General features: G+C 38.9%; 1 protein-coding gene across 1 annotated transcript in view; it reads left to right on the top strand.

Annotated features, from left to right (window-relative positions):
* The window catches only part of lmo1 (LIM domain only 1), a 39,284-nt gene that overhangs the window by 12,744 nt on the left and 767 nt on the right, over nucleotides 1–25,773 (top strand). Inside the window, exons 2-4 of the mRNA XM_077518969.1 lie at nucleotides 10,477–10,690; nucleotides 21,626–21,751; nucleotides 25,463–25,773. The exon at nucleotides 25,463–25,773 is cut by the window's right edge and continues 767 nt beyond it. Coding sequence (XP_077375095.1) covers nucleotides 10,477–10,690; nucleotides 21,626–21,751; nucleotides 25,463–25,568 — 446 coding nt within the window. The 3' untranslated portion in view covers nucleotides 25,569–25,773. The remainder of the gene's footprint in view (nucleotides 1–10,476; nucleotides 10,691–21,625; nucleotides 21,752–25,462) is intronic.

Genomic DNA, 25,773 nt, shown 5'->3' with positions numbered 1-25,773 from the left:
TCTGCTGAGACTCCCCATGCCGCGCTTGAAGCCGGGCCAGTGTTATTGCAGCTCTAATGCGGCTGACTCATTTGGAGCGGATCAGGAGTAATTATGGTAGGAAAAGTGGCTGCAGACAGTGGGGGTCAGGACACTTGTAACATGTGAAAAGAGCAATTATTCCAGGAGACAAAACCTTCCCTTATCCCAGGCAGTGCCAGGGTCAATGCGAGGGACGGCTGGGCTCCGTTTCACCGGGGCTTATTAGCCACAGCAAGCTGCAAAGTTTGAGAGAGTGCATCTTGTTAATGAACAGTCCCCTCCTCATCCGCACAAGCGCTGTCTGCTCGCTCCCACTTACTGTGGGTGTTAATTATGTTGTAATCATAGCATGCATACAGTCCCAGAAATCACCTAACAGACCCCGGCATTCATACGGCACCATCTGGAAATGTAGCTGTGCAGTACAGCGACATAGAGGGCTCTCACAGGGTTGCGTTCGGAAAAAAAAAAAAAAAAAAAAAGCTAAGTATGAAATGTAATATTGACTTGGGCTCTGTGAGAAACCGCCTAATTTAATAGTGTGTGTCAGTGTGATTGCCTCCGTGTGTTCACGCATTTCTGTTCTTTGACTCGGAGCTCACACGCGCCCCAACCAAGGATGGGAACATGAATCACCCGGTGAATCAGTACTCTTTATTTGACTTATCTTTGCAAACGTACTCATCAGGCTGCTTTCAAGCGCCATGTGTTTTGCAGCAGATATTATTAACAGATGTCTCGTGTTTTTGTCTTGGCAGTGGAGAAACGTGTCCATGGGCTCAATTACAGCAATGACAGAAGCCCATTGAAAGGGGCTGATTCATGCGCACAATGGCAAGACATCTGCATGAGCTCCCCATTAACGCTGGGAGCAGACACTCAGGTCCGCGGATGGATTTGATTGGGTACTGCCATAGATGTACAGTACCTTTGACTGCAAGGACAAAAACTTAAAAGGTTCAAATTGCTTGTAGAATGGCAGTCGCAATATTGGCACTTTGGTTTTGCAATGTGTTTACTCATCATATAAAATGGGTTGCGGGGGGTGGTCGGGTAATCAATGTGTGGTTGACGTCTCATATACGATTGGCTTACCAGATGTCCCGGTTTAACTGAGACGGTTTCAGTTGTGAGATGCTGAGGACCGCCCACTCATTTGAATAACATTTCATGACGGATTTCATGCTGACAGCGTCTGCAGCATGAAATAAATAAATATGAGAGCAGAGCATTTTTATTCATTGATTGACATTAAATTCTATTTATATATTTATTTTTGTATTTATTTTATTTTATGAATCTCATTTTTTTACATACATACATACATATATATATATATATATATATATATATATATATATATATATATATATATATATATATATATATATATATATATATGTAATTTATATTTTATTTTTTTAAATTTTTGTATTTTTTTTTTGTATCCATTTCTATTTTCAATTTTATTTATTCATTCATACATTTACTTATTTTAAATGTTGGCGTTTTTTGTCCTCCATAGTTTAAGTCAACCACACATCAATCATCAATCACTAACCTTGCAAGCAAGCTGAATTCTGGCGGTGTGTGTTCATAAATACTACAAAAATACATCTTGTACTGCTCCCGCTGATCCGTTCGCAATCAAACATTTTTAGGTCAGACCAATCAGGCGTTGTTTAGGGCGGGGCATGCAGCTGTGATGAAATCAGGAAGCGCCACCGCCAGGGGAAAAAACAAACCTAACAGACGAATGGACGCTGCAATTAATTCTGTTCTCACAGAATTACTCACTGTTTCCTTGTTGAATGTTGAACAGTGTGAGGCGCTTCATGCATTATGTTCTAGTAAAGATGTCCGTGCTCACCCCCCACAAGATGAGCCCTAAGACGACATTTTCATCCGTTGCTGTGACTGGTCAAAACGAACGTGCACAAGATGTTGCCCGCATCGTCCAATAAGCTTGAAGTATTGTACAGCAAGTCCCACCTTTCTTGAACGGATCTGCCGAGCTAAGTTCCAGATTGATAATGTGAAGAACTCCATCGAGTAAATCACAATTATCAGTCTGGCTTGTGAGATTAATCAATCACACAATCATAGCAATTCATAAAATAAACCATTTAAAAGTAATTTAGCTATTTACTTTCACATTCCCATTTGCGTCACACTGGAACTAGAACTACTTCTTGCTTACATGTCTAAGAATTATGGGAAATATAGTCAGTCGCATTCGGCACTCACGAGTAGGACATCTCAAGTATCCACAGATTCCACACAAATAATGACAGGTTTGTGAGCAAATTGGAGGGGGTTATGTGGAAACATTTGATAATTTATTTGACCCTCCATAATCAGAACAGCTGCATGCCAACTCAAGTTGTAGGGGATACACTTTTTTTTTTTTGGGGGGTGGGGGGGGGGGGGGGGTGGTTAATCGAGTTTGCCACAATACGAGCAAAACGGTGAGTGCATTGCTTGTTTAGCACTTTTGAACTGCATTAGCAAAGTAATGACACAGCCACCAGATTGACTAGTGATTAAATTTGTAAATAATATATACATAATATAATAATAATACATAATATTAGTAGTTCCTGGTGAGAATCACATTTATTTGATTTTCAGCTAAACTTTAGTGTCCCGGATTTTAGTTTCTAAAAACTGGTCACCTTAATCTATGTTGAGGTCAGACATGTGAACGATAATGATGACAAATGCACTTTGTTTCGGCTGTATGCACCCATTTTGCAACGCACAGTATTTAATTTGCCAAAGCATCTCCATGGCATGCGGCTCATATTTGCTGCAGCTGCGGCGAGGAATTATTGGGGGCCCCTGGGAGAAAGCCCACCCGGGGCCGGCTTCCACCTCCTTGAAAGACCAGCGCCCTCCCCTTGTGTCAGGAAGGCTGAGCGAGTCTCATCAAGATCCTTTAACTCCCCGTGAACAGGCAGAGGGCGCATCGCATCGTGGCTTTTAATTGATCAAAAATGGCCTTTAACAAAACACACAATCAGAGGCAAGTGTCCCCTCTGCTATTAAGGCTGAGTGACGGAAAGAACAGATGTTCCACTGGGATCAAGTGTAGGAGGATATTGAGAGTGTGCATCCATTTCCTTTCAATTGTACCCTGTGCACAATGAGGCGTGCAAAAAGAGAGCTGCAAATGATTGATTAGTTCATCAAAAAAAAAGCTAATTAACCGTAAATTATTCAGCAATTATGGTGCTATTTTAGTTATCAGTTCGGTCATCATTAAGATGTTAAGTATTTGCATATTTCAGCATATTAAGTGATGCTTTGTCTCCCATTGGTTGGCAGTGCTACAAATATTTTTAAATATTTAAAAATTTGAACCTCAAATGTGTCAATGTAGTAACCATAATAGTGTTAATGTGAAATACAAGTGATCATTATCTTTATTAGGGATGGGCGTGAACCGATACCATCCTTATTTCCAGGTATCGCAACATCGGCCGCTCTCTTTACGATCAGAAACTACTAATTAGTAGGGCTGTAACGATACCGGAAATATCGTGATATTGTGATATTAAATCTCCCACAATATAACGTCGTCGTCATGCCATAATATTAAAAGCAGGACATCTGTTAAAAAAAAAAAAAGTTGGGTTAATTTACATTTGTGCAGTTCTAGCACCCTCTGGTGGCTAGTTTTATTTATTGCAATTTAATTTTCAAAAGGCATGTTTTGGCCCTTATACGTTTAAAAGCCACGCTAATGGTCAGAGGATGAACTCAATGTGTGCTTGCATTAGCAAGTAAGTGCCTCAATATATCCATCCATCCATTTCCTTGACCGCTTATTCCTCAAAAGGGTTGCGGGGGGTGCTGGCGCCTATCTCAGCTGGCTCTGGGCAGTAGGCGCCTCAATATATATATTTTATTTAAATATTTTTTATATGTATTTATAATATTTTATATTTTTCATTGCTGTTTTGTACAAAAGCACATTGTGTTTTTTTAGTATGAGTTTTTTTTTTGTTTTTTGTTTTTTTTTTAACAATATTGTGACTTTTTTTTGTATTGCCATCCTCCCCACAATATCGTGATAATTATCATATCATGGCCTTAATATCGGGATAATATTTTATCGTGATGTTTGGGTATCGTTACATCCCTACTAATTAGAAATTAGAATAGAAAATTAATGATATATATATATATATATATATATATATATATATATATGTCTTTCTTTAAAATTATTTGTCATTGTATTTTGGGGAAAATGTACTAGTGGTATCGGTTCTTGGCATCGGTGACTACTCAGGATTTGAGTACTAGTACTTGTATTGTTATCGGTCTGAGAAAAGTGTTATCACACGTTCCTAATTTTTATGCAAATTAAAACAAAATCCGTATACCAACTCAGAGATGTATTTCATCAGTAGTCGTTGAAAGGGCCAATGCAGGTCTTGTCATGCATACGTGATCATTTTACTTCTCCACTTATCCATGGAGTGCTCCGCATTTTCTTTTAAATCCTTAAATATATCAAAAAATGTTCTGTGATGAGGTGATAGCTGTAAAGTCTAAATAGGGTAACACAGAAAATGGGATCCTATCACTGTAATGGAAAATACATGCTCTGACAGACTGCTTGGAAAAGAAAAAGTTACAGTACATATTGTCATATTGTTGAAAGATATGATCTTAAAGGAAGTGGATGGATGGGAGAAGAGAGCCATGACAGGCCTCTGCACACGCTGCTAATAGCATTTTAATTCCTTCGGAGGACGGATAAGTTGTGTCGCTCTGCTTGGACGGGTAAAATGTATCCTGTTTGACAATGAAAAGAGATTTGGCGATGCATATGAGGTGTCAGAAAAGTTTCCAGACTTGTTACACAAAAAACAATTCACTTCCAAACTACATGTTGTCCGCTTCATTGTTGGCTAGATGCTCTAAAGAAAATGCACCTGCTCACATTGCCCTGAGCATCTGACAGTTCCTTGCGGAGGATGACGGAGCCTACTCTCCCAACTTGGCTCTGTGTGATTCTTTTCTTTTTTCCCAACAAGGCGGTCATTGAAAATGTGGACATCTTGAAGATGACTGTCATGACGGCACTGCAGAGGATCCTGGAAGAATCCCTCGAGGAGTGCAAGAAGGCATGGCTGAGAAGGCTGGAAAAGTGCGGGAAAACTTGAAGTTTTGATTTAAAGTTTTAAGTCCTGGAATTTTTCTGACAGACCTCATTACTTTTTTGACTACAATTAAGTGAAAATTGATCTGTTAACTGGTTGCCCGCCTATCACGTTGTTTTCCACCAACACAGAAAATTCTGTATAGTAAATTTGACTCGAATATTTAGAGTGTAACCAAATAGACTCAGTTTTAGAGTACTGATATTTACTTTTGGAAGAGTGTAAAATAAAGAATTGAGAAAAAATTAATAAAAATAAAAGTCACTCAAGGGTTGAGGAACGAACTCACTACCTGCTTGGGATACAGCTGAACTACTCTCTGAGCCACGCAGGTCCTCATGTGTTAGTAGCCTATATTGCTCGTGTCAGCCTGAATCTTCGTAACTCCGAGACCAAAAACGATGCCTTTAGGATATAAACAAACTGTAGGAGGGGCATAGCTTAGGTGGTAGTGTGGCAGTCTCCTAAGATGAAAGTCGTGACTTTGTTCCTAAACCCTTGAGTGACTTTTTTTTTCCAACCGTCAATATCACTCTAAAACGGAGTCTATTTGGTCCTACTCTAATTAGAGTCAAACTTATCCTAAATATAGTCAAATTTCCTCCACAGAATTTACTGTGCAGGGACGGTGCAAATGGGGAGGTTCTGTTCTACCCAAATTGACACCTAAGTGTGTTGAGCGGTAAAAAAAAAAAAAAAGTCTCTAGGCTTTAAGAAAATTGAAAAAAAAAAAAAAAAGATATATATTTTGATCAAATATTTTAGTAGTTTTGAGGCATTTTTAGTTGGTTTTGAACAAATAGTCACTATTGTATTACAAGGACATCATCTTTGGGCATTAATGTGCCAAGTCCAGTTTGAACATTTTACAGTGTACCTCCACATATTTGCGGTTTGGCATTCACAAATTAACCTTTGTACGGATTGTTTGTTTGATCCTCAACTCTGCTTTTTACGGGGGAAAAAATGCTTTTTTGCCATTTATTTGCGTCACGTGACAAAAAAAAGTAAGAATTTATTTATGTATTTATTTACGTATTTTTATGTGGCACAAAAAGCAGGGGTCACCAACTTTTTTTGAAGCTGAAAGCGACTTCTTGGTTGCTGATTGGTGCAAAGGGCTACCAATTTAATACATACTTTTGAAATAATAATTAGCTCAAATTACCTTTATCATGTATTATACATTTTTATTTGGGCTGGGCAAAAAAAAAAAAAAAGTCTCAGCTTTCTTGGCTAAGTTGACCAGAACAACCGATTGACACAAAAATTCCTTCCTCAAAGCAGGGTGAGGAGGCATTATCCAAGTAATCGATAGAATAATCGATGAGTTAATCAATTAAAAAAATCTTTGTTAGTTGACAGCCCTAGTTATTAATAATTAATGACGTTCATTGAAAACACTGATCATGTGAATGATTAGAAAACAGATAAATACACTCCTCAATATGCAACTGTTTACATTTGCAAATTATCACCTACGTGTACACACCATTCCTAGAAAATCACAATGCCCCATCTTTGGTGAGCTGTTTTTGCTGCCTAACAGCACCACATCGGTGACCGCTGGTCTAAAGAATGTATTGTAATGATTCGCGGAACATCGCTAAACTTGCCTTTGACCGCCAAATCGTGTTGTCACTATGTAGATTCAATCATTTCAGGTCATTTGACAACAAAGTGCCAAGTATTGTTGAGCCAAACATCCTACAAAGCAGTGGAATTTATATAGTTAGGCACTGTCTGCACCAATCCCGCACCATCAATGTCACGCTTATATTTTGCTGTGTATGTTCATCGATTTACACTTGATTGCCATGCGACAGCATCATCATCACCGTCATCAGAATTATACTGTATGTACTCTACGCATTTGCAGGCTCATCTGTAAAATCTTAACTGTATTTTTAAAGGTACAGCGATGTTCGTAAACAAATGTTTAAAAAAAAATTCAGCCCTAATTTTGATCAATTTTAGGTGAACATCACCTATTGCTTGGTCACAATCACGAGCAAATAGCCAGCAGAGTTGACTGTATATACTGTACATTGTCTGATTTGCTACCAAATTCTTTGAAAGTTGATGCTGGCTCAGTTGAGACATCTCCTGAACAAGTGGGGCATGTGCAGGACAAAATGAATGTGCGACTGACTGCAAACACTAAAGTCAGCGTTGGTGTTTTACAGTGATGAGTTGAGCAGGGCTTTAACGCGAGCAGGCAAGCAGCGGAGGCAGAATCCAGTCATTCCAAGATAGGTTAATCTTTGGAAGCGTTGGCCTTTTCAAGCAGGATGTAAAACACACACGTGATATGTTTCAGCAGAATGTGGTGGTCTCAACCAATTAGGAGTAGTTCTCCGGAGGTGGAGGAACGACCTTTTTGTATAATGAGTTATCTTATTTAAAGCAAAGATTTTGAATGGAATTCCTAATTAGTTGTCATGAAAGGCAAATTAAAAGAGTTTTGTGATCCCCAAGGGACTTAAATGTTTTCTTTTTCAAAAGACTCTGAAGCGCATGCGCGCGCACGCACACACACAGTCATTTTCTCTCTCCTCATTATGACTGCTCTGTAGTTCTGTGGAAGTCTGTCAGAGGAGGATGGTTGGCATACCTGCAGAGAGCTCCCCTAACAAGCCATGAAATGCAGGTAGAAGAGTCTGCCCTCAGCCACTGCGGCTTGAATTTGAAGCTTTTTAGCTTCATTTGCACCTAACATTGGTATTTATAGCAAGTTTTTGTGATCATAATGTGGCAACTTCAAGGGGTCTGTTTAGAGGACGGCTGGATGGAGGAAAGGCCGAACTCTAATTGATGGATTCCACTGCACAACTAGACCAATTAGCCTTTACGTTTCACATCTAATAAAGAACTGAGATGTCTTAACACCACCAGACCACATACTTATATATAAAGCCGAGTGGCTAATAAGATGATTTATTTCACCTCTGATATGGATGAAGGCAAATAAAAGAGAGTTCTTTGACTATTTTAAATAGCTGGCTAAAATTCATAGAAAATATTGGTTTCATTTTATTTTTCAATGGAGATTTCACATTCGAGGTTATGTAGTGTCACTCAGTGCTTTTCAGCAACTACCAGAAAGTTATAGACACAATTTGGTGCCCATAAATAAGTTGGTAAATATTCTTGCTGAATTAAAATAAAGCTAATGATGTTTAAAATCCTTCATATCTGATAAAACAAATTAGTAAGAGAATGAGTGAAATTATACTTAGAGTGGCCAAGTTAGCATGTTACTACTCGGAATGGGTGAGTAGTGATACCAGGTATCGGTATCGGCCGATACCAGTTTCGCCTCTATTTCCGTTTTATGATCAGGATCTAGAAATTCTTAGTTTAAAATGATCTGTCTTTGTTTTGTTTTTGTTTTTCCAGAAACATGTAGCAAACCGTAGCAAAAGTACTAGTGGTATCAATGCTTGGTATCTGTATCGTGACTGCTCAAAAGTTGAGTAGTCATACTGGCATTGGTCTGAAAAAAGCGGTATTGAACGTCCCTTGTTACTACACATGCAACCGCTCAATATTTATATGCCAACAAGTTGATTTTTGTGAACAAAAATCTGGAGACTGGCGTTTGTTTTAGTTGGCTTGTGCATTTGATTGTGAAATCTTTAGCTTGGAGCCTCAGAATCATTTGCCTTTCTGTGTGCAGTTTTGCACTGCTGCTCCTTTTTACAGTATTTATTTTGTTGAACAAATGTCAATGTAATACCACTAAGAGAACTCTTCAAAAACAAAAGTTCCGTTGTGGAAGAACATACTTCGTTGACAAATTTCCTCATTTTCCAATTAAAATGAACAAATTGAAAATCACACTTCAATTTTCCAAGGACGTTTCAAGTGGCCCATCTTTGCTGTACATGTTTATGCTCTTTGTGTTTTCAAGGAAGACATCCCCTGAAGAGAGCAATGTTGTTTAACACGCACCAAAAAAAAAAAAAAAAAAGTTGTTTGAAGGGCAAACATGACAATCAGAGAGAAACAGCGCGCAAAGTGAAGCTGAGTTTACAATTGGGTGTCAAGCACAAACAGCACGTGGACAAAATCAAACACACCAGCCGCGTAATAACAAACACTAGACATTTGCTCTCCTTCACTTATCTCTCAAGCAAAAAAACAAAAAAACAAAAAAAACAAAAAAAACAGACACACAACTCCATGTCACCCGTTTCGGCCTTTATAGGTGGATAGCCGCACACGCCAAATTCTGCCGGCACCCTCCTGTTCACCCACCCTACTCCCCCTCCTCTGGGTGTTCAATTTTTGGGAGGCGGGGGCGGGGGGTTGGGGGGGACGTGTTTTGAAAGAGAGTGGCAAGTGGCGTCCACTGTGTGTTCTTTTAGATGGATCAATAGCTCAGTGTGTGAGAGAGTGTCTTAAGAGCTGTTGTGCGCTGCTCTCAGCTGTGGCAGACCTGTTAGTGCTGCAGAGGGGAGCTGCGCGCCCCTGCCTCGGTACCAGCAGTGGCCTGAGGGGGGATTTTAGTACGAACACAAATGTCAGCCACACATAGACTATTAGTGTTTAGTGCAGTTATTAAATGGACTTTATTTGTCCTTTAGGAGGCTAAAAGGCTCACTTAAAGGGGGCCTGCGTGACACCGGGGCAATTTGCGAGTTGGGTAACTTTGGGCTCGCTCATTGCAGACACATGAGCACACAAGAGTGTCAAGGCTGGAGCGCTCCGTGTGTGTGTGTGAAGTAGAGTGAGTGTATGCTAAAAGGCACTTAGGCCATAACATATCTCACTGGGGTCTGTTAGCAGCGTGTTTTGCGGTCAGAGGCTTTTTAAAAGGTTAATGTTAATCTATACAAAACAAAGCCCATGAGGAGCTTTTACAGCTCTGGACAGTTGAGTGAAATGGGCTTGATGAAATGGTAACTAATGCACTACACGGCCTGCTGTAAGTACCACAATAAGCAAAATAGATCCCGGATTTGATGTATTATGTATCGCGCTTCCTCGCTGCCGCAAGTGATCATGTAACACGAGTGTTTACAGCGTGTTCTTGGTGGAACGAGCAAGTGAGGGGTTTGGCGTCCAATGTGACCCGCGTGTTTATCTACTGTACATGGAAGAGTGTTTCCTTTAATTCATATGAAGCAGGTCGGCGGTGCGCCGCGGCTGCACGTGAGAGGCCATGCTTCTAGAGGCCCGAGGAAGCGGCCGCCTTATCAAAAAGAGAACATGAAAAGTCACTCGGGTTCCCGCGGCCGTAAATCACGTGTGGCTGTTTGTCTCCTTATCACTCCAGGTGTGCCGATGCTCTCCGTCCAGCCCAAAGGGAAACAGAAGGGGTGCGCTGGCTGCAATCGCAAGATTAAAGACCGCTACCTACTCAAGGCCCTGGACAAATACTGGCATGAGGACTGTCTGAAATGTGCCTGCTGCGACTGCCGCCTCGGGGAGGTGGGCTCCACCCTTTATACGAAAGCCAACCTCATCCTGTGTCGTCGGGACTACCTGAGGCAAGAGAGACACACAATCACTTCACCGCAGTCGCCGCAAACACAAAAGGCAGCATTACGACGCAGTACGCGTGACGTGAAAGCATCACAAATGTTTTATTTGCCTTTTAGTGGACGGTAGCATGTGCACAGGTTCCATTCATGGTAACTTTTGAACGTTTACACATATATATATATATATATATATATATATATATATATATATATATATATATATATATATATATATAAAATGACCTCAACACAAATCAATATAGAGTGAGAGAGAGAGAGAGAGAGAGAGAGAGAGAGAGAGAGAGAGAGAGAGAGAGAGAGAGAGAGAGAGAGAGAGAGAGAGAGAGAGAGAGAGACCAAAACAACACTCAGCAGAGCAGTTTAAATGCGGAACTGGCTTTTTAATACTTTAAGCAACACCTGAACTTCTTTGACAACGGTATTCCATCTCCTGTGAAACACATTACCTTTTTGGAAAACCAATAACAACAACAAGTTCAAAAACAATTTCTCGAACAAAAGGATGTTTTTTAAATTCTGACATTTGTCTTGCCTTTTTCTAAAGTAATCACTCAAAAAAGATCAAGGTCAAAGCCAAACAAAAATCCCAGCAAATTAGTTTTACTTTACAATGTCACAACCTGTCATAGATTTCTTGTGTTTTAGTCTGTAGCACATTTCTCTTAACCCCACTTTCATTGGGACATTGTTTTTTGTTTTTTTTGTTTTTTGTTTTTTTAAACATTGAAACCATTTTTATTTTGGCTGTTTTTGAGATCATAACAGACATTGTGAAATGTTGCTATTAGGGTCTAAATGTGCATGTTTGCTAAGTGTTGGTTGTCACAACCGAAAAAACAACAGTGGAGCATTACAACTCCAAAAATAAGGGGTTTATTTTCTACATCACTACTGTGCCTCAACATTAAAGAACCAGTCAAATGTTTGGAAACACATGTTTATGCTATTGAATAAGGTGTGACATCACGAACTAGTGGCCTGGCATGTACATTACACTGTTTTCATGTTTTCTTTATTGATTTGACAACTTCACCTGTGTATGTGACATTTTCAAGACAAAAACAAAAGAAAACATCTATTAACCAGGTTGTTGTTTATGTAAAATGAGCGGCAATTGTGTATTGATACTCTCTTTTTTTCCCCGTACAGTTGTGTAATTTACTTATATTTACGTATAGCCTAGTGTTTTAGTCTTTTACAATAATACTGAACTATAGGCCTATTCGTTCGTTTGTATGTATCTGTGGCTAAAAAGCAAAGTGCAGAGAGTCTTTGTCACAGAAATGCTCGCCTAACTTGCACCAGAAAAATACTGACGCAATCTGGGGTCACCATGGCTATAACAGACTTGTACTACTGTACACAATCAAACTGTTTTTAAGAAAGATTTTTTTTCCCCTGAGGTAAGATTCATACATTACTCTTGTAAGCCCAAGAGCTGCCATCTAGAACATTTCTTCTTTATCTGACATGATTGCAGCAAACAGATGACTACTCAAATTAATGTTTGCTGTCTTGTTAACCATTGTCCCACTTCTTTTGTTTGTTGTTTTTTTTTCTGTTTACATGAACGAGTGTGCGATGAATGTCATGTCAAGTGAGCTGAGAGAAACCTCATGGTGGCCTTGTTGCTTCACCAGTGTCTTTGTCTCACCCACAACATACACACGCACACATGCACATGCGCACGCACACACAAGGGCTTCAGATGCCCCGACCATCTGCTAGTTAAATTAAACATGACCATTTCCTGAGCGTTAAGTCACATTCCCAATGAGATCGGACCACTTATCCGAGAGGGAATCCCCCAGAGGCTGACTTAGAGATGCCGGTGCCCTTGCTACCCGCCCCCTTCCTTCTAAAAACCACCTCCGCTGCACTGTCCTCCCCCATTCTCCAATTCCCCTTTTGCCCACTTGTCTGTCCAATCCCTCATTGATACCCTCAGCCTACTTACTACAGGTTTTAATTGGTTCGTTATTCTGATTTAGAGCAACATGCTCCAACCGGGCGCATCATTTCAAATCACCACTAATATTCAAAGTTAAAAGAACCTTCGTCAACTCTTTCCTCCTACCTACAGTGGATATAAAAACGTCAACACACATATATACATATACATACATTCATACATACATATACACACATATACATACATATACACACATATATACATATACACACACTCACATATATATACACACACACACACACACACACCCACACACATATATATATACACACACACACACCCATATATATACACACACACACACACACACACACACACATATATATATATATATATATATATATATATATATATATATATATATATATATATATATACAGTATGTGTATACATATAAAATTGCTATCAAAGTTAAAGCTTTAATGGCCGCCCCTTACTTGGAAAGCCTGTACTTGGGGAATTCCAGTCGTAACACAGCAGACACGTCCGTGTCAAAATTTAGCAGTAAGAAATTTAATAACAATGCATATACAGTATTTGTAGAGATTGGGGTCAAGTTGTGTTTCACAATTTCATAAATGTGCAGAAATTCATAAGTTACTTCATTTTAAAGAAAAATGCACTGAGCTGTCACTAACGTCTTACAAATGCAATTATGCAAAAAATGACCTCAACACAAATCAATATAGAGTGAGAGAGTGAGAGAGAGAGAGAGAGAGAGAGAGAGAGAGAGAGAGAGAGCGAGAGAGAGAGAGAGAGAGAGAGAGATTTTATGTTACAGTCCAATGCTAATCAAAAGAACACCATCCCTATGGTGAAGCATGGTGTAGCAGCATCATGCTTTGCAATACTCAATTCTGTAGCCCCCGCCCCTCACCACATGCACAATGAATGGGTTTGATGATGACGCACTGGGTCCTGCTAAATGCAGTGTGAAAAGAGCTTCATAAGAGTACAAACTTGTGCTATTACATAATTTCACTTGTTTACTTAACCTGTTTACATAATTTCACTTGGATAATGAACCTGTCATTTTGTTTTTAATTCAGTTGCATTATACAGGTTATAGGTCACATTAAGTGGAAAAGTTTTTAAATGATTTATCTTGTTCTCAATTTTTTTTTTAACACATTTGGACAGGGGTGTAGGACTTTCTCCACCCACTGTAGCTCACTCAGGGACCCTTGTGACATTCTGCTTACATCTCAGCTTTTCTCCTGACCCGCAAAGAGCCCACAGCCCACTCCAGAGGCGCTTAGTGTTGTTACGTGAAGACCATTACCATCCATCAGATCCCACCCTCAGTTAATGCTTTTAAGATGCAGTGAGAGCTCCACTAAGACCCCTATGTTGCCCCCAGAAGGGACCGATGGTGCATATGAGGTAACAATAAATGGGAAAATTAACAAGTGAAGGCAAAAATTATGAAACGCAGAGTTTCACGTGTAAAAAAATATATCAGAGCGTGAGTGCCTCGCTGGCACAGTGGAGGAAAAGTGAAACGCTTTCGCGCACATTAGACGGGCGAGATGTGGAGGTCAGAGATGGAGCGTAAAATGGAAACCAACGAATAAAATCAAGAATTCTTAATAGCAAATTATGGATTTTTGAAAAGAAAGTGGATTTCATGCTCCGGTATTGGTCAGGAGTGCCTGCTCTTCAGAATGAAACAACACTTAATGGCCAGAGCAGCTTGACTAACTGCTATTAAAAACCTTGCCTTGTGTGTAATGATGATGTCGTCCGTCTCCATCCTCTCTTTCTCTTTGCTTCCTCTTCTGTGAACTAAGATGAAGGCGTCCCTCACCTGCAGTAATGAAGCTAAATCTATGCACTGAATTAGCCTTCTGTACTACATTAAAAACAAGCGGGTGGATCAAACACACTTTGGTTATTTCCCGGAGTTTGGAACCCTGCCATGCTCCCATTAATTATTATAGGAGCTCCATCTGTGATTGTCCTTCAGTGGCATTAGCAGCTTATTGAATGCACTCACGCATTCCTGAATCTTCAACACACATCTGTGCAACTGTCCCCCACTGCCCTCCAAATGATTGCACTACAAAAAGTTCACAAATACAAAACCGTTTTTTTTTGTTTTTTTTTAAGACCCCACTGTTATCGCAAAAGGATAATAACATATTAATTAGGTGTTTCATTTATGTCAAGGGTTCTGTATCACATGACTCCACCAGAGGCTTGACAATCTAGTTGTGATTTGATCATCTGCACTGAATTAATTTAATCTCCTGTTTCATATATAAGAGAGGACATAATAGTCATCCACTTATCAAACTGGCAGCATAATTAACTGAAAGAGGAAAATGTTTCCAAGATAATGAACGTTAGAATTTATCCACAAACTGCTGCTGATGATGATAGCTCCATCTGGGAGTGTCAGTCTTTTCAAATCTGTCATGTCCTGATGGCAGTCGTGCATAAAGTACCTGAAAGCGATACTTGAGTCAAAATCCAAAAGTACAGTGGTGCATTGACATACGAGTTTAATTTGTTCCACGGCCACACTTGGAACTTATATTATTCATATCTTAGATGACCTTTTTTCCATTAATCCAATCCAGCCTCCAATCCTCAAAAAAGTAAAAATAAAAATAACGAGGCAATAGAGCACACAGTAACTGTTATAAATGCATTAAAAAGAAAATAAACTTGTGTTTTTTAAACCCAAAGAATTCTTGAAAAATGGACATGAACCGCCAAAAATTGTTTTCCAGGAAAAACGGCTGTTGGCTGCACAAAAAAAGATTTTGCTTTTAAATATTAAACAATAATTACATCCAAGTTATCAGGCAGGAATATTCACTACGTCAACAATTTCTTGTGCTTTTATGTTATAGAACAAAGATGATAACAGCAACGACATTTTACTGAAAATTTATCATAAATACACTTTAAATAATAAAGTGCAGGTATGTGAAAATTACATTCAAATATAGTAATGAAGCTTGATGGTGAAGTAGGTACAACAGTTGATGCTACCAGCCTTTTCTTTCTTCTATTTTATTTGTATTTTTTTTTTAATCTGACAAACACTGTTTTATACTAGGAGGTCTCAAAGAGCTGAGCAAAGAGGTACAAAACATCAAGAGCTGCAGTCCAGTCTTAAAAGAAGGCAATGCGCGGAGACATTGTGGGAGCTGAAAGCTTTTGACGTTAGCAAAGTAGCACGCTGAAGGAACGTAAGGCGGCACTCCTTTCACTAAAGACTCATTGAAGTTTGACAATAAAAAAGAGGAGGAAGAGCAGACTTTCTCTGATTTCTTATTGCTGCCCAACATCAGCGCACAAGCTAAAGCCTACTGGCACCACACTAGAGGACTTTACAGTTGATTGCTAGCCCATTATTTGAGGCTCCCTGCTTAAAAACAAACTTCATTCCGCTGGGTTTTCTGGCGCAATGAAGAAAGAAAAAGTGAGGCTTTATGTCTGACCACATATAGTATTTGTAGATGGCTGAACTTTAACCCCAGTGTCATTCCTAAACACATGTATTTGTAAGCGACACAGTCTGGGATTTTATGTTCTATTAATGAACTAATTACAATTCGATATGAACAAACACTTGTTTGCTTTAAGCACAAAAGTGATAACTTATAGAGAATGTGGAATGGTTATGTTAAGATGTAATGTATATTATCATTTATAACAGTAGCACTGTAGTGAATAGATAGGTCAAGGGTCATGAACCATTGGTCACAAATCATCCTGTGTCTTTTTATTATTAATATGGTTAACAGTTTGTAGTGATGTGTAACTGTAGTGCATTATATTCAGTGGTGTTTCTATATGAAGTTAAATCTAATAAAATACATAAGAGAATATTTCTGTTTGATTTTAATTTAATTTAATCGTGTAGATGTATCAAACATTGCAGCAGGTGAGTGCACAATCAGTGACAAACTGAATGGAGCAATTTAACTGTCACATCTGGGCAGGTCAATCCATATAAACTAATCCCAGAAGTGTGTAGTTTTAATGAGCTTTTTATGCTTCAAACCTCAATATAGCCCAGATGATTGATTGACAAATTCAGGTGACCTGGGATGTAATTAGATGTATTTTACATAGCATCATGCACATTAGTTAGAATTAGTAGCGTCCCTTCGGATAACACTGATGCATTCAATCCATACAGTATAAGAAGAGCGATATGTGCTAGTTCACTCTTACTGAAGGCCAAACACTATATTTGAATGATACGCACAAAAGGAAAAAAAACAAACAAAAAAAACTTAAAAATGCTAATTTCTCCAAGACTCCAAGAACATGATGAGATGTCACTGTTGTATCCGGATACTACACTTCTGATCATAAACACTAAATCAGTGGAATGATTCTATACTAGGTTTGTTAGTTTACAATGCAAGTACATTCCGTGAATTCTCGTCATTGCTCAGCAGGTTAAGAATCGTCTTGACAAGCTAAATCCTCATTTGTCATCCATGGATTTTTAATCAGTGTAGTATCCATTCATTCATAAGATAAAGATTTGTTCATTTAGCCACTTTAAAGATCAATTCTTATTTATTGTCAATTTGTGTCTCAGCTAACATCCACACATTGGAGCTTTATGTTTGACAGGCTGTTGTGCAATGTTGTTACTGTGTACTGCAGTTTCCCATCAGGCTCCACTCAAGAGAGCACTAGTGGGGGGTTTTTGCTTCAACTCTAGTAGCTTTTTAGCTTCACCCGAATGTAAATGTGTTTGAATGTATCTCTCCAGCTCTTATCTCCTCTTAGCAGGAAAAAAAAGCCCAATTGGGCCGTGAACCTCTGCTGATGTTATAACCCGGACTCATCATTTACTGGAGGAAATACTGCACACAGTCACATCAGCACAATTTCATATATTTTGCCTCCCAATTTGTTGGTGGAGAGAGAACAAAATGGGAAGAATATTTGCCTGCGTGTAGCAAATAAAATTGAGGGGCAGATCAGCTTAGCGGGAATGAAGTAGATCCTTCAAGATTTAGAATCAGCTGGGTTATTTCGAGGGACATGATGTGCTTATGTACTGTACCAGGCTTGGTGTCAAACTTGGTGAACTTGGTGTATAGTTCACTGAATACCTGTTTAAATAAAGTTACTTATACTGCATTTTTTTGATACCCTGAAGTGTGTGTAATTTATGATTCGTGAGAAATTTTAGCATGATGGCATTATCAAACTGTGTTTACCAGCACAATCTGTAACCACTTGGGGTTATTTGAGATTATCGATGAAGTTTATTATATACAAATAAAAATATACAAATGGGTTACTTATAAGATTGATAGTTGTGGTGTTATAACCCATTAAGCAACAATAGTTGACAAAAACAGTGAAGCAACACATTTAGGCAGACAATACACCACTTCCCATTACACTTCTTGGCCTATATTCTTGATCCTCTGAGAAAAACAACTAAGATGACTGTTATTGCAGATTACCAAGGCAGTCTTAAAACTCGTGTTTGTGTATCTATATACCTGCATTTTATTGCCTCCTGGTGGATAAGGTGCACCAGATGAAGCACAAGACCTGCAAATGATTAATGGCATTCCCATTCACTTCAGTGGTGCAAGATGATATAAGATTATGTCAAGTTAAATTGTAGTGTAAAACTGACACATTAAACAAAATATATTTAAATGTGGTGCATTCAAAACACCAACATTTTCAATCAAACAATATATTAACGAAAGTCTGTTAGCTTAATTCCGACTTGCAAAGTAAAACACCATATATGTACGGGTAACGGAAATGAGCATGAATGTCAACCTTCAAACAACTACGTGGATCAGCGTCACATACAACGCAAGACAATTCAACATTGTATACTTGAAAACCAAAATGTTCTGCCAAACCATACAGTATAACATTATTCATAGTGTCTCTGCTTTGTAGGGGACCTTATCTGCTTCTTCTCTTAATTAGGGTAGAGCTCTGGCTGCCCAGCATGTTGCATCACAACGTGGTATTCAACTAAAGGCTGTACACTGTACTTGTAATTGTGTCCACATGCATCTATACTTGTGTCCAAAATGTTGAAACAGGAAGTAGAAAAACCCTTCCTTACTCTGCTGCGGATGTGACAAACATTTGACTGGAACACCAAGTTGTCACAGTATTTCTGCTTTACACTGTATGAATCCCTCTGTGTGAACATAACAGCCTTTCTCTCTTGTTTCTTCCCTGCAACTCCACTGGGCCAGTGGCCTCTAATTAGAAGCAGGACTGCTGGATGGATGTTTTCTCTAACAAGGTGGTAGGAGCTGAATGAGAGCAACATAGACAAAGAAAAACATTAACACTGTGACTCCTCAATCTGGGCCCTACAAATTTAGAGAGAAGACTTTTACATCTATATTGCCTCCTAAAAAACTATAAAGCAGTCATTTTCTCTACAGATAATGTAAATCTATCAACACTTGTAAAAATCCACATTAAACATGAACATAGACAGTTATGTGTAAAACTTGTGTGGCCTTATATCTTTGTGGACGTAAAATAATCTATATCTGGCTTTGTACATGATTACAGTAATTTATCAAGCATATAGGTCTTGGTTCACTCATATACTTTTATTTTGGGAATGGTTGAGGCCAATGAACTGAATTGGAAGACTAAGCTCAACAGGAAGAAATGAACAGAACAAGCCTTCATTTCAAAAAGGCACAAAGAACAAATTCGGGCAGGTACAAAAAATAAACAGCAACAGCATGAGCAGCATGAACAACAACTAAAGTAAGGAAGGAAAAAAACATCTCGATAGATGAAGCTCAACAGGGCATGTTTGGAGCTGATTGCCGAACATAGTAAAAGCAAGTTTGGGGTTATTGAGGCCATTGATGTGAAGAATATGACAAAAGTACTGAACTCATTCACTGCCGTGGACGTTTGTAGTCAATCAAATTCAAAAGTTTTCGGCCACTAACATATATATATATATATATACTCAACAAAGACATTTTTCAATATGAAGGCATAGAAATGCCAATACGTTGGAAGTTTTAGGCACCTCACACTCAAGCACAGTATGTATATTTGTAGTATAAATAGAGTATGTGTCATGATGGGTACTTGAAAAGATTACAGTTCTTGGTGTGAATGAGGGGGAAAAAGCCACTAACATTCAACTTGAGGCATGCAGTAGTGGGGTCTCCATACACCTATTTTTATTTGAAGAAACTGAATGGGAACACCAGAAATTTGAAAAAAAAAAAAAAAAAAAAGGCCCAAATCAAATTTGCACCGCAAACAAAGTTTTTACGCTTGGAGGGGGTGGATTTTGAAGCGTATCGAGAAAAAAAAGGACAATGCATACTTTGGCTATGGAAACAGCTTTTGTGAATAAGCGACTACAAGACCGGATGTACGTCACACGTTTTGAACGGATACTATGTCACACGTACGTTTGTAGTCACACAAAAATGGTGGTTGAAAAACACAATTCTTTTTAGAGTGAATTAAAGAAAAAAAACATGAATGCAATTTTAGGTCAGTAATCTGTCCATTTTGTGTCTTGTGGCAAAGAGACGCACTTATATGCCGTTATCTAGCGGCACAGTCTCCTCTCACTATTCGCAAAAGAAGAATAAGAATAACAAGGCGCAAGTCTGTTTTGCGCATTTTGATAGGTTTGGTGCTTAGACTGTCACCAAGCATGGTATTATGAGGTCTTGAAACATTGATCAACATGTGCTGTGGTTTTATCATGTGCTGGCAAAAACGTGGACTCAAATGCAGAGAAGCAGAGAATATTTAAAAGCACACAAGAAAAATATTTATTCAGAAAAAAAATAACAAAGCACGTGGAATTATTAAAATACTCAATTCAACTAATGAATTAATTTGTCTAGAGAAAAGAAATAGAATTAAAAATCAAATTGTGACAATGTCACTTCAGTGTGATTTACATTGTTTGAAAATTGCATTAAAAACCACATTAAAACACAATTATGAATAAAATGCCAATTTCTTATGTTCCATTAATATTTGAACAGTAACTAACTAGGGAAGTAACGACATGCAAACAACACGATACGATAGTATCACGATACGCTAATTATCACAATATTGTGGGGAGGATGGCGATACAAAAAAGGTCACAATGTAAAAAAAAAAAATAGCACATACTAGTGCTATTGTACAGCAATGAAAAATATAAAAATATGATAAATATTATATATAAAAATATATAAATATATATTGAGGCACTTACTTGCTAATGCAAGCACACATTGATATTCAGGGGACATTCAGGGGAAAACAGTATTTAGAATTTTCTGCTTTGAGAAATGAAAACTCAATCTAGAGGGCATGTATGAAAAAGGGACATTACATTAGGTCACGTGTAAACAAAATCATGAAACATTCTTGGTCAGTCATATGAACACTGTAATCAGAATCTGCTCTTCTCTTAGAAGAAAAAGAGAACATTCTTATAGTTTAAAAAAATGTGAGGAAAGGGTGTCCATTCATGTAAAAAAAAAAAATCTTTTGAACATGCAGCTTCATTATAGAACAAAGACATTTGCACAAAACCCAGCCGCCTTTGCTTGCAGATAGACACATTAGTTGGTTTTCATTTGGGAGAAGAAAAACAATTTGAGCAGCCCAAATGATTTACCTCAGACTTGTTTTTGTTCTTTTTGCATTGTGCAAGGGATATACAGTATGCTTTGAAGGCGATTAAAGCCATGTGATCATTTTAATTAGATCATTAGGCGAGAATTAAGATCTATGTTTGTTTCTCTCATTAACTCCAACACCGAGCGGGTGCCAGGAAAGATTTGTGGATTTCATGCGGCATATTGCCATTCTGTCCCAATTTTCCAAGTTTTCTTTTTTCATGCTCGCCGTCAGTATATTTTCGCTGCTCTCATATTGCATCAAGGTAAAGGCAAGGTGGGTTAATCTGTGTGTGTGTGCTCTCTGTCTTGCAGGCTCTTTGGTACTACGGGAAACTGCGCAGCCTGCAGTAAACTGATCCCAGCCTTTGAGATGGTGATGAGAGCCAGAGATAATGTTTACCATTTGGACTGTTTTGCCTGTCAGCTTTGTAACCAGAGGTAAGCAATAGACACCACACAAAAAAAGAAGCATTAAGACGGCTGGCTTTTAAACATTAGACGTCGCAGAAATCGCTTCTCTCTGGTTTGATTAGTGTGGGCCACACTCGCACAAGCCAGAGTGAAAAGTCTCTTGTAAAAATAAAGGTTACTGCATTGTGTCTGTAATGGTCTGCTAATTATTTTTCATGTCACACACTGGCAGCAGTTTGCGGCTAGATCTGTAAATCTAATTGCAAGGGCGCAGCAACATTAGCTCTTAACAGGCAGGCGTGTCGCTGGCTGCATGGGCACAGGTGTGAAAGGCTCTTTTCTAAGTTATGAAACAAGCATCAAATTGGGGTGAACACAAAGAATATGACATATCCAAATAGTACTGCTTTTTCCCATTAGAATACTGTTGGTAATGGCGCCAGTCTGGGAGCAGAATGTCCTTTGCATGCTTGTCAGGGGTGCTGTGACCCTGTTCTCCTGCACAGCACAAGCCCATTAACCTTGCGCGGGCCACATTCAGTTACCATAGTGAACACCTGCTGTAAGGGAATTATGACCATACTCTCTCTCCTCTCACTTGGCAGGCGCGCTGTCACCTGGCACAGTAATGACCGTTTCAACAGCGTGGCACGTCGCGAAAGCCAACCTATGTTCTGCTATAGCGTTGCTCCCCTTGACACCTTGAAGTCGATTGCTCTGTCACATAAACAGAAACAGTAACAGATGACATAGCTTACTGGTTTCTCAAGATACGAGCAGTCATTGAGATGACTTTTTAATTTTTTATTTGCTTTGACTCAACTAGTGCTAACATGAGATATAAGCGCTATATGCTAGCAGGTGACTTGACTCGCTTCACAACAAGCAGCAGTTTGGCAGATAGTAAACAGTTCTTCAAAAAGAGGTTAAACTAAATATAAAACAAAGAAAATATCCTCATAGATTCCACTAGCTTAATGCTAACATAACATAGGAAACACAATAGGCATGCGGACTGACAATTAACTGCTGTATGTAGCAGCCGTTTAATCATGTATAGCTGAACACAAAGACATAACTACAGTCATATTCTTTGATCTTCTATGAATAATGACTCGGATTACTGCCATATAGTAGTCACTGATGATGTAGTGTTACGTTGGTCTGCCTTCAGGTCCAGTTACCCACACAATGATGATAAGGAGTTGTGGCAACACAGCTAACTTTGTGAAACATCTGAGGTTAAACCACAACATATAATACACGGGCAATTATGATTGAGGCGGAGTTGTGGGTAGAACACAGTGAAGCTCCTTTGGTGGTAGGCAATGTTCAGGTACAGAGGGGATGAAATGTGAAGCTTCAAGCAGTGTGAAGGGCTGGTGCTGTTGGAATTTTTCAAATTATGAAATAACTAAATAAATGTGTGCTTCATTATGGCAAAACAGCATGGATTGGAATTATTCAGGTAAAATTTCCTACAGAATTGGTCATTTAAATGTGTCATTAAATTAAATTCTACAGGGCGGCACGGTGATCGACTGGTTAGCATGTCCGCCTCCCAGTTCTGAGGTCTCGGGTTTGAGTCCAGGCTCCGGCCTTCCTCGCTGGAGTTTGCATGTTCTCCCCATGCCTGTGTGGGTCTTCTCCGGGTACTCCGGTCTCCTCCCACATTCCAAAGACATGCATGGCAGGTTAATTGAATTGTCCCTAGGTGGGCTTGTGAGTGTGGATGGTTGTTCGTCTCTGTATGCCCTGCGATTGGCTGGCAACCAGTCCAGGGTGTACCCCGCCTACTGCCCATAGCCAGCTGAGATAGGCTCCAGCACCCCCCGCAACCCTTGTGAGCAGCAAGCGGTTCAGAAAATGGATGGATGGATGGATGGATGGATGGATGGATGGATGGATTAAATTATACAGGGCAACTACAATAAATCAGCTATGACAAACTTAGAAGAATATTTACTATAAAAGAGGGATGAAAAACAACATGTTATCTAGAAAATATATCTATTTGCAATCAGTCTAATTTGCTTCTCACTGTTTGAGGAATATTATCAAAAGTAGATGTTGACAAACGTGGCATTTACTTAATTAAATATTGACTGGTAATTTCAATGCGAGTCACCTAGTATTATCAAAGAGCAACTGTCTGACCGCTACGGTAATATGTTTCCAGTTTCAAATTAATAAAACAATTAATCTGATGTGCTGTGTTTTGGTTGGCATTGCCGATACCAGCTTGAATTTGATCTGGTAGCAGATAGGAAATGTGGATTGCAAACATCCGTGGGCCAAACAGAATTTACTTTTTTATTTTTTATTGGACATACTAAAGCAAAATTTTCACAACATTTTAAAATATATCAACTTAAAACACCTTAATATGTGTTGCTCTTCATAAAAAAAAACAAAAAACTGTCAAACTAACACAAATTCGTGCGTATCATTTTCAATGGAAGTTAAAATAATAATGAATTGAACATTCAAATCAGAGCTGGATACTTTCCTTGCCATTATGTTTATTTATATTTGGCGTAAGGTTCTGTGTTGTAGAGTTTCTCAGGCTGCTTGCAGCCATTCGTCACGGATGCAACACCTAAGTGATATTTTGTTCATTTGCATTGCAGAGGACGGTCGCTCACATTATGGGATTCATAGTTTCGTCAGTGTCATCAATGCGTCACATTGCGCCATTACAAAATATATTGTGGCACATTAGGGAATCAGAGGAGGAAGCATTTCCCAGCATGCTTTGCTGTCGTCACAATTATCACCTTTGGCTGTTATCGTGCCTCTTTAATGTGTTATTCTGTACAGACACGGTGTAATTATTTAAGTGGTGTCATTTCTAGTCGTGTGCAGATAAATTATTGTGAATCTGGCACCCTGAGTTACAAAGTCAGTGCAATTAATGATACTCTAGGCTCTTGTAGCATCAGTGAATCACCTGAATACATCAAAAGTATGGTCGGTAAATTTGAAAAGCAAAGTCCCCAAATCTTTACAGGCTTTTGGTATTTTATTTACCGGTAATGTTGATCATTATGGTGGTGAAATAGCAAGTACAGTACATGCTTTAAAACAATTGCAATTACGAGGCAAATTTAAATAAGTCTTTTAAAAGCCTGAAGTCTCATTCACATGATGACCATCAGATGATTTCCTGGCATGTCAGAAATTTGCAGGGCCTTTTTTCCTCACCGCGTCTGTACCAAGTGGATGAACAAGGCATTGGATCGTGTCTATTTGCACCTGTGTCTCCTTCTTTCAAAGCACAAATGATTGCTTTGATGTTAAGGTTGAGTTCAGTGTTAGCTTTCCAAATTGACAGACGGATAAAAGTGTTTTTCTTCACTTGGTTTGACAATGCCTAAACATGTGCTATTAGCACCAAATTGAACAGTATGTCTTGTAGCCAAATTGTAATGTTGACATCAATAATGATTGATGGCAATGAATGAACTATTATACCTTCTGGTTGTTTCCATTTGTATACTTTGAGCAGTAATGTTCGCCCTGACTAGTCCACTAATATATACCTCTTAAGTTGGTTGGTGATTTACTGTTGGTTTGATGATGAAAGAGATGTTAATTATCTTATTGGAAGCCAGCCGCACTGATTCAAAGATTATTATTTGAAAGGAACATTTCTACACACAAGTTGGCAATACAAACACACACATCACTTAGTCACAGCGTGGGCACTAATCATCTCGTGTTTATCTCTTTCAACAGGTTTTGCGTGGGCGACAAGTTTTTCCTTAAAAACAACATGATTTTGTGTCAAATGGACTATGAGGAGGGTCAGCTGAACGGGAGCTTCGAGTCGCAGGTCCAATAGTGGGGATCCTCGTATCGTGGCAGCGACAATCAGCTCCACGCGTTCCACAACACCATGGATGTTCTGCTGCACTTGGAAAAAGACAAGCGTCTGTCTGCTTGCCTGCAATACTTTTTAAGACCCCTTTATTAGTTCCTGAGAACTCTATTGTAAATGTTCAACTTTTTGCCCCTCCCTCACCCCAACACTGAGCAGTTACAAATGT

This window comes from Festucalex cinctus, chromosome 4 (genome assembly GCF_051991245.1).
Source record: "Festucalex cinctus isolate MCC-2025b chromosome 4, RoL_Fcin_1.0, whole genome shotgun sequence".
Taxonomy (NCBI): Eukaryota; Metazoa; Chordata; class Actinopteri; order Syngnathiformes; family Syngnathidae; genus Festucalex; species Festucalex cinctus.
The sequence above is the reverse complement of the archived record's forward strand: the minus strand, read 5'-3'. Positions and strand labels throughout refer to the sequence as shown.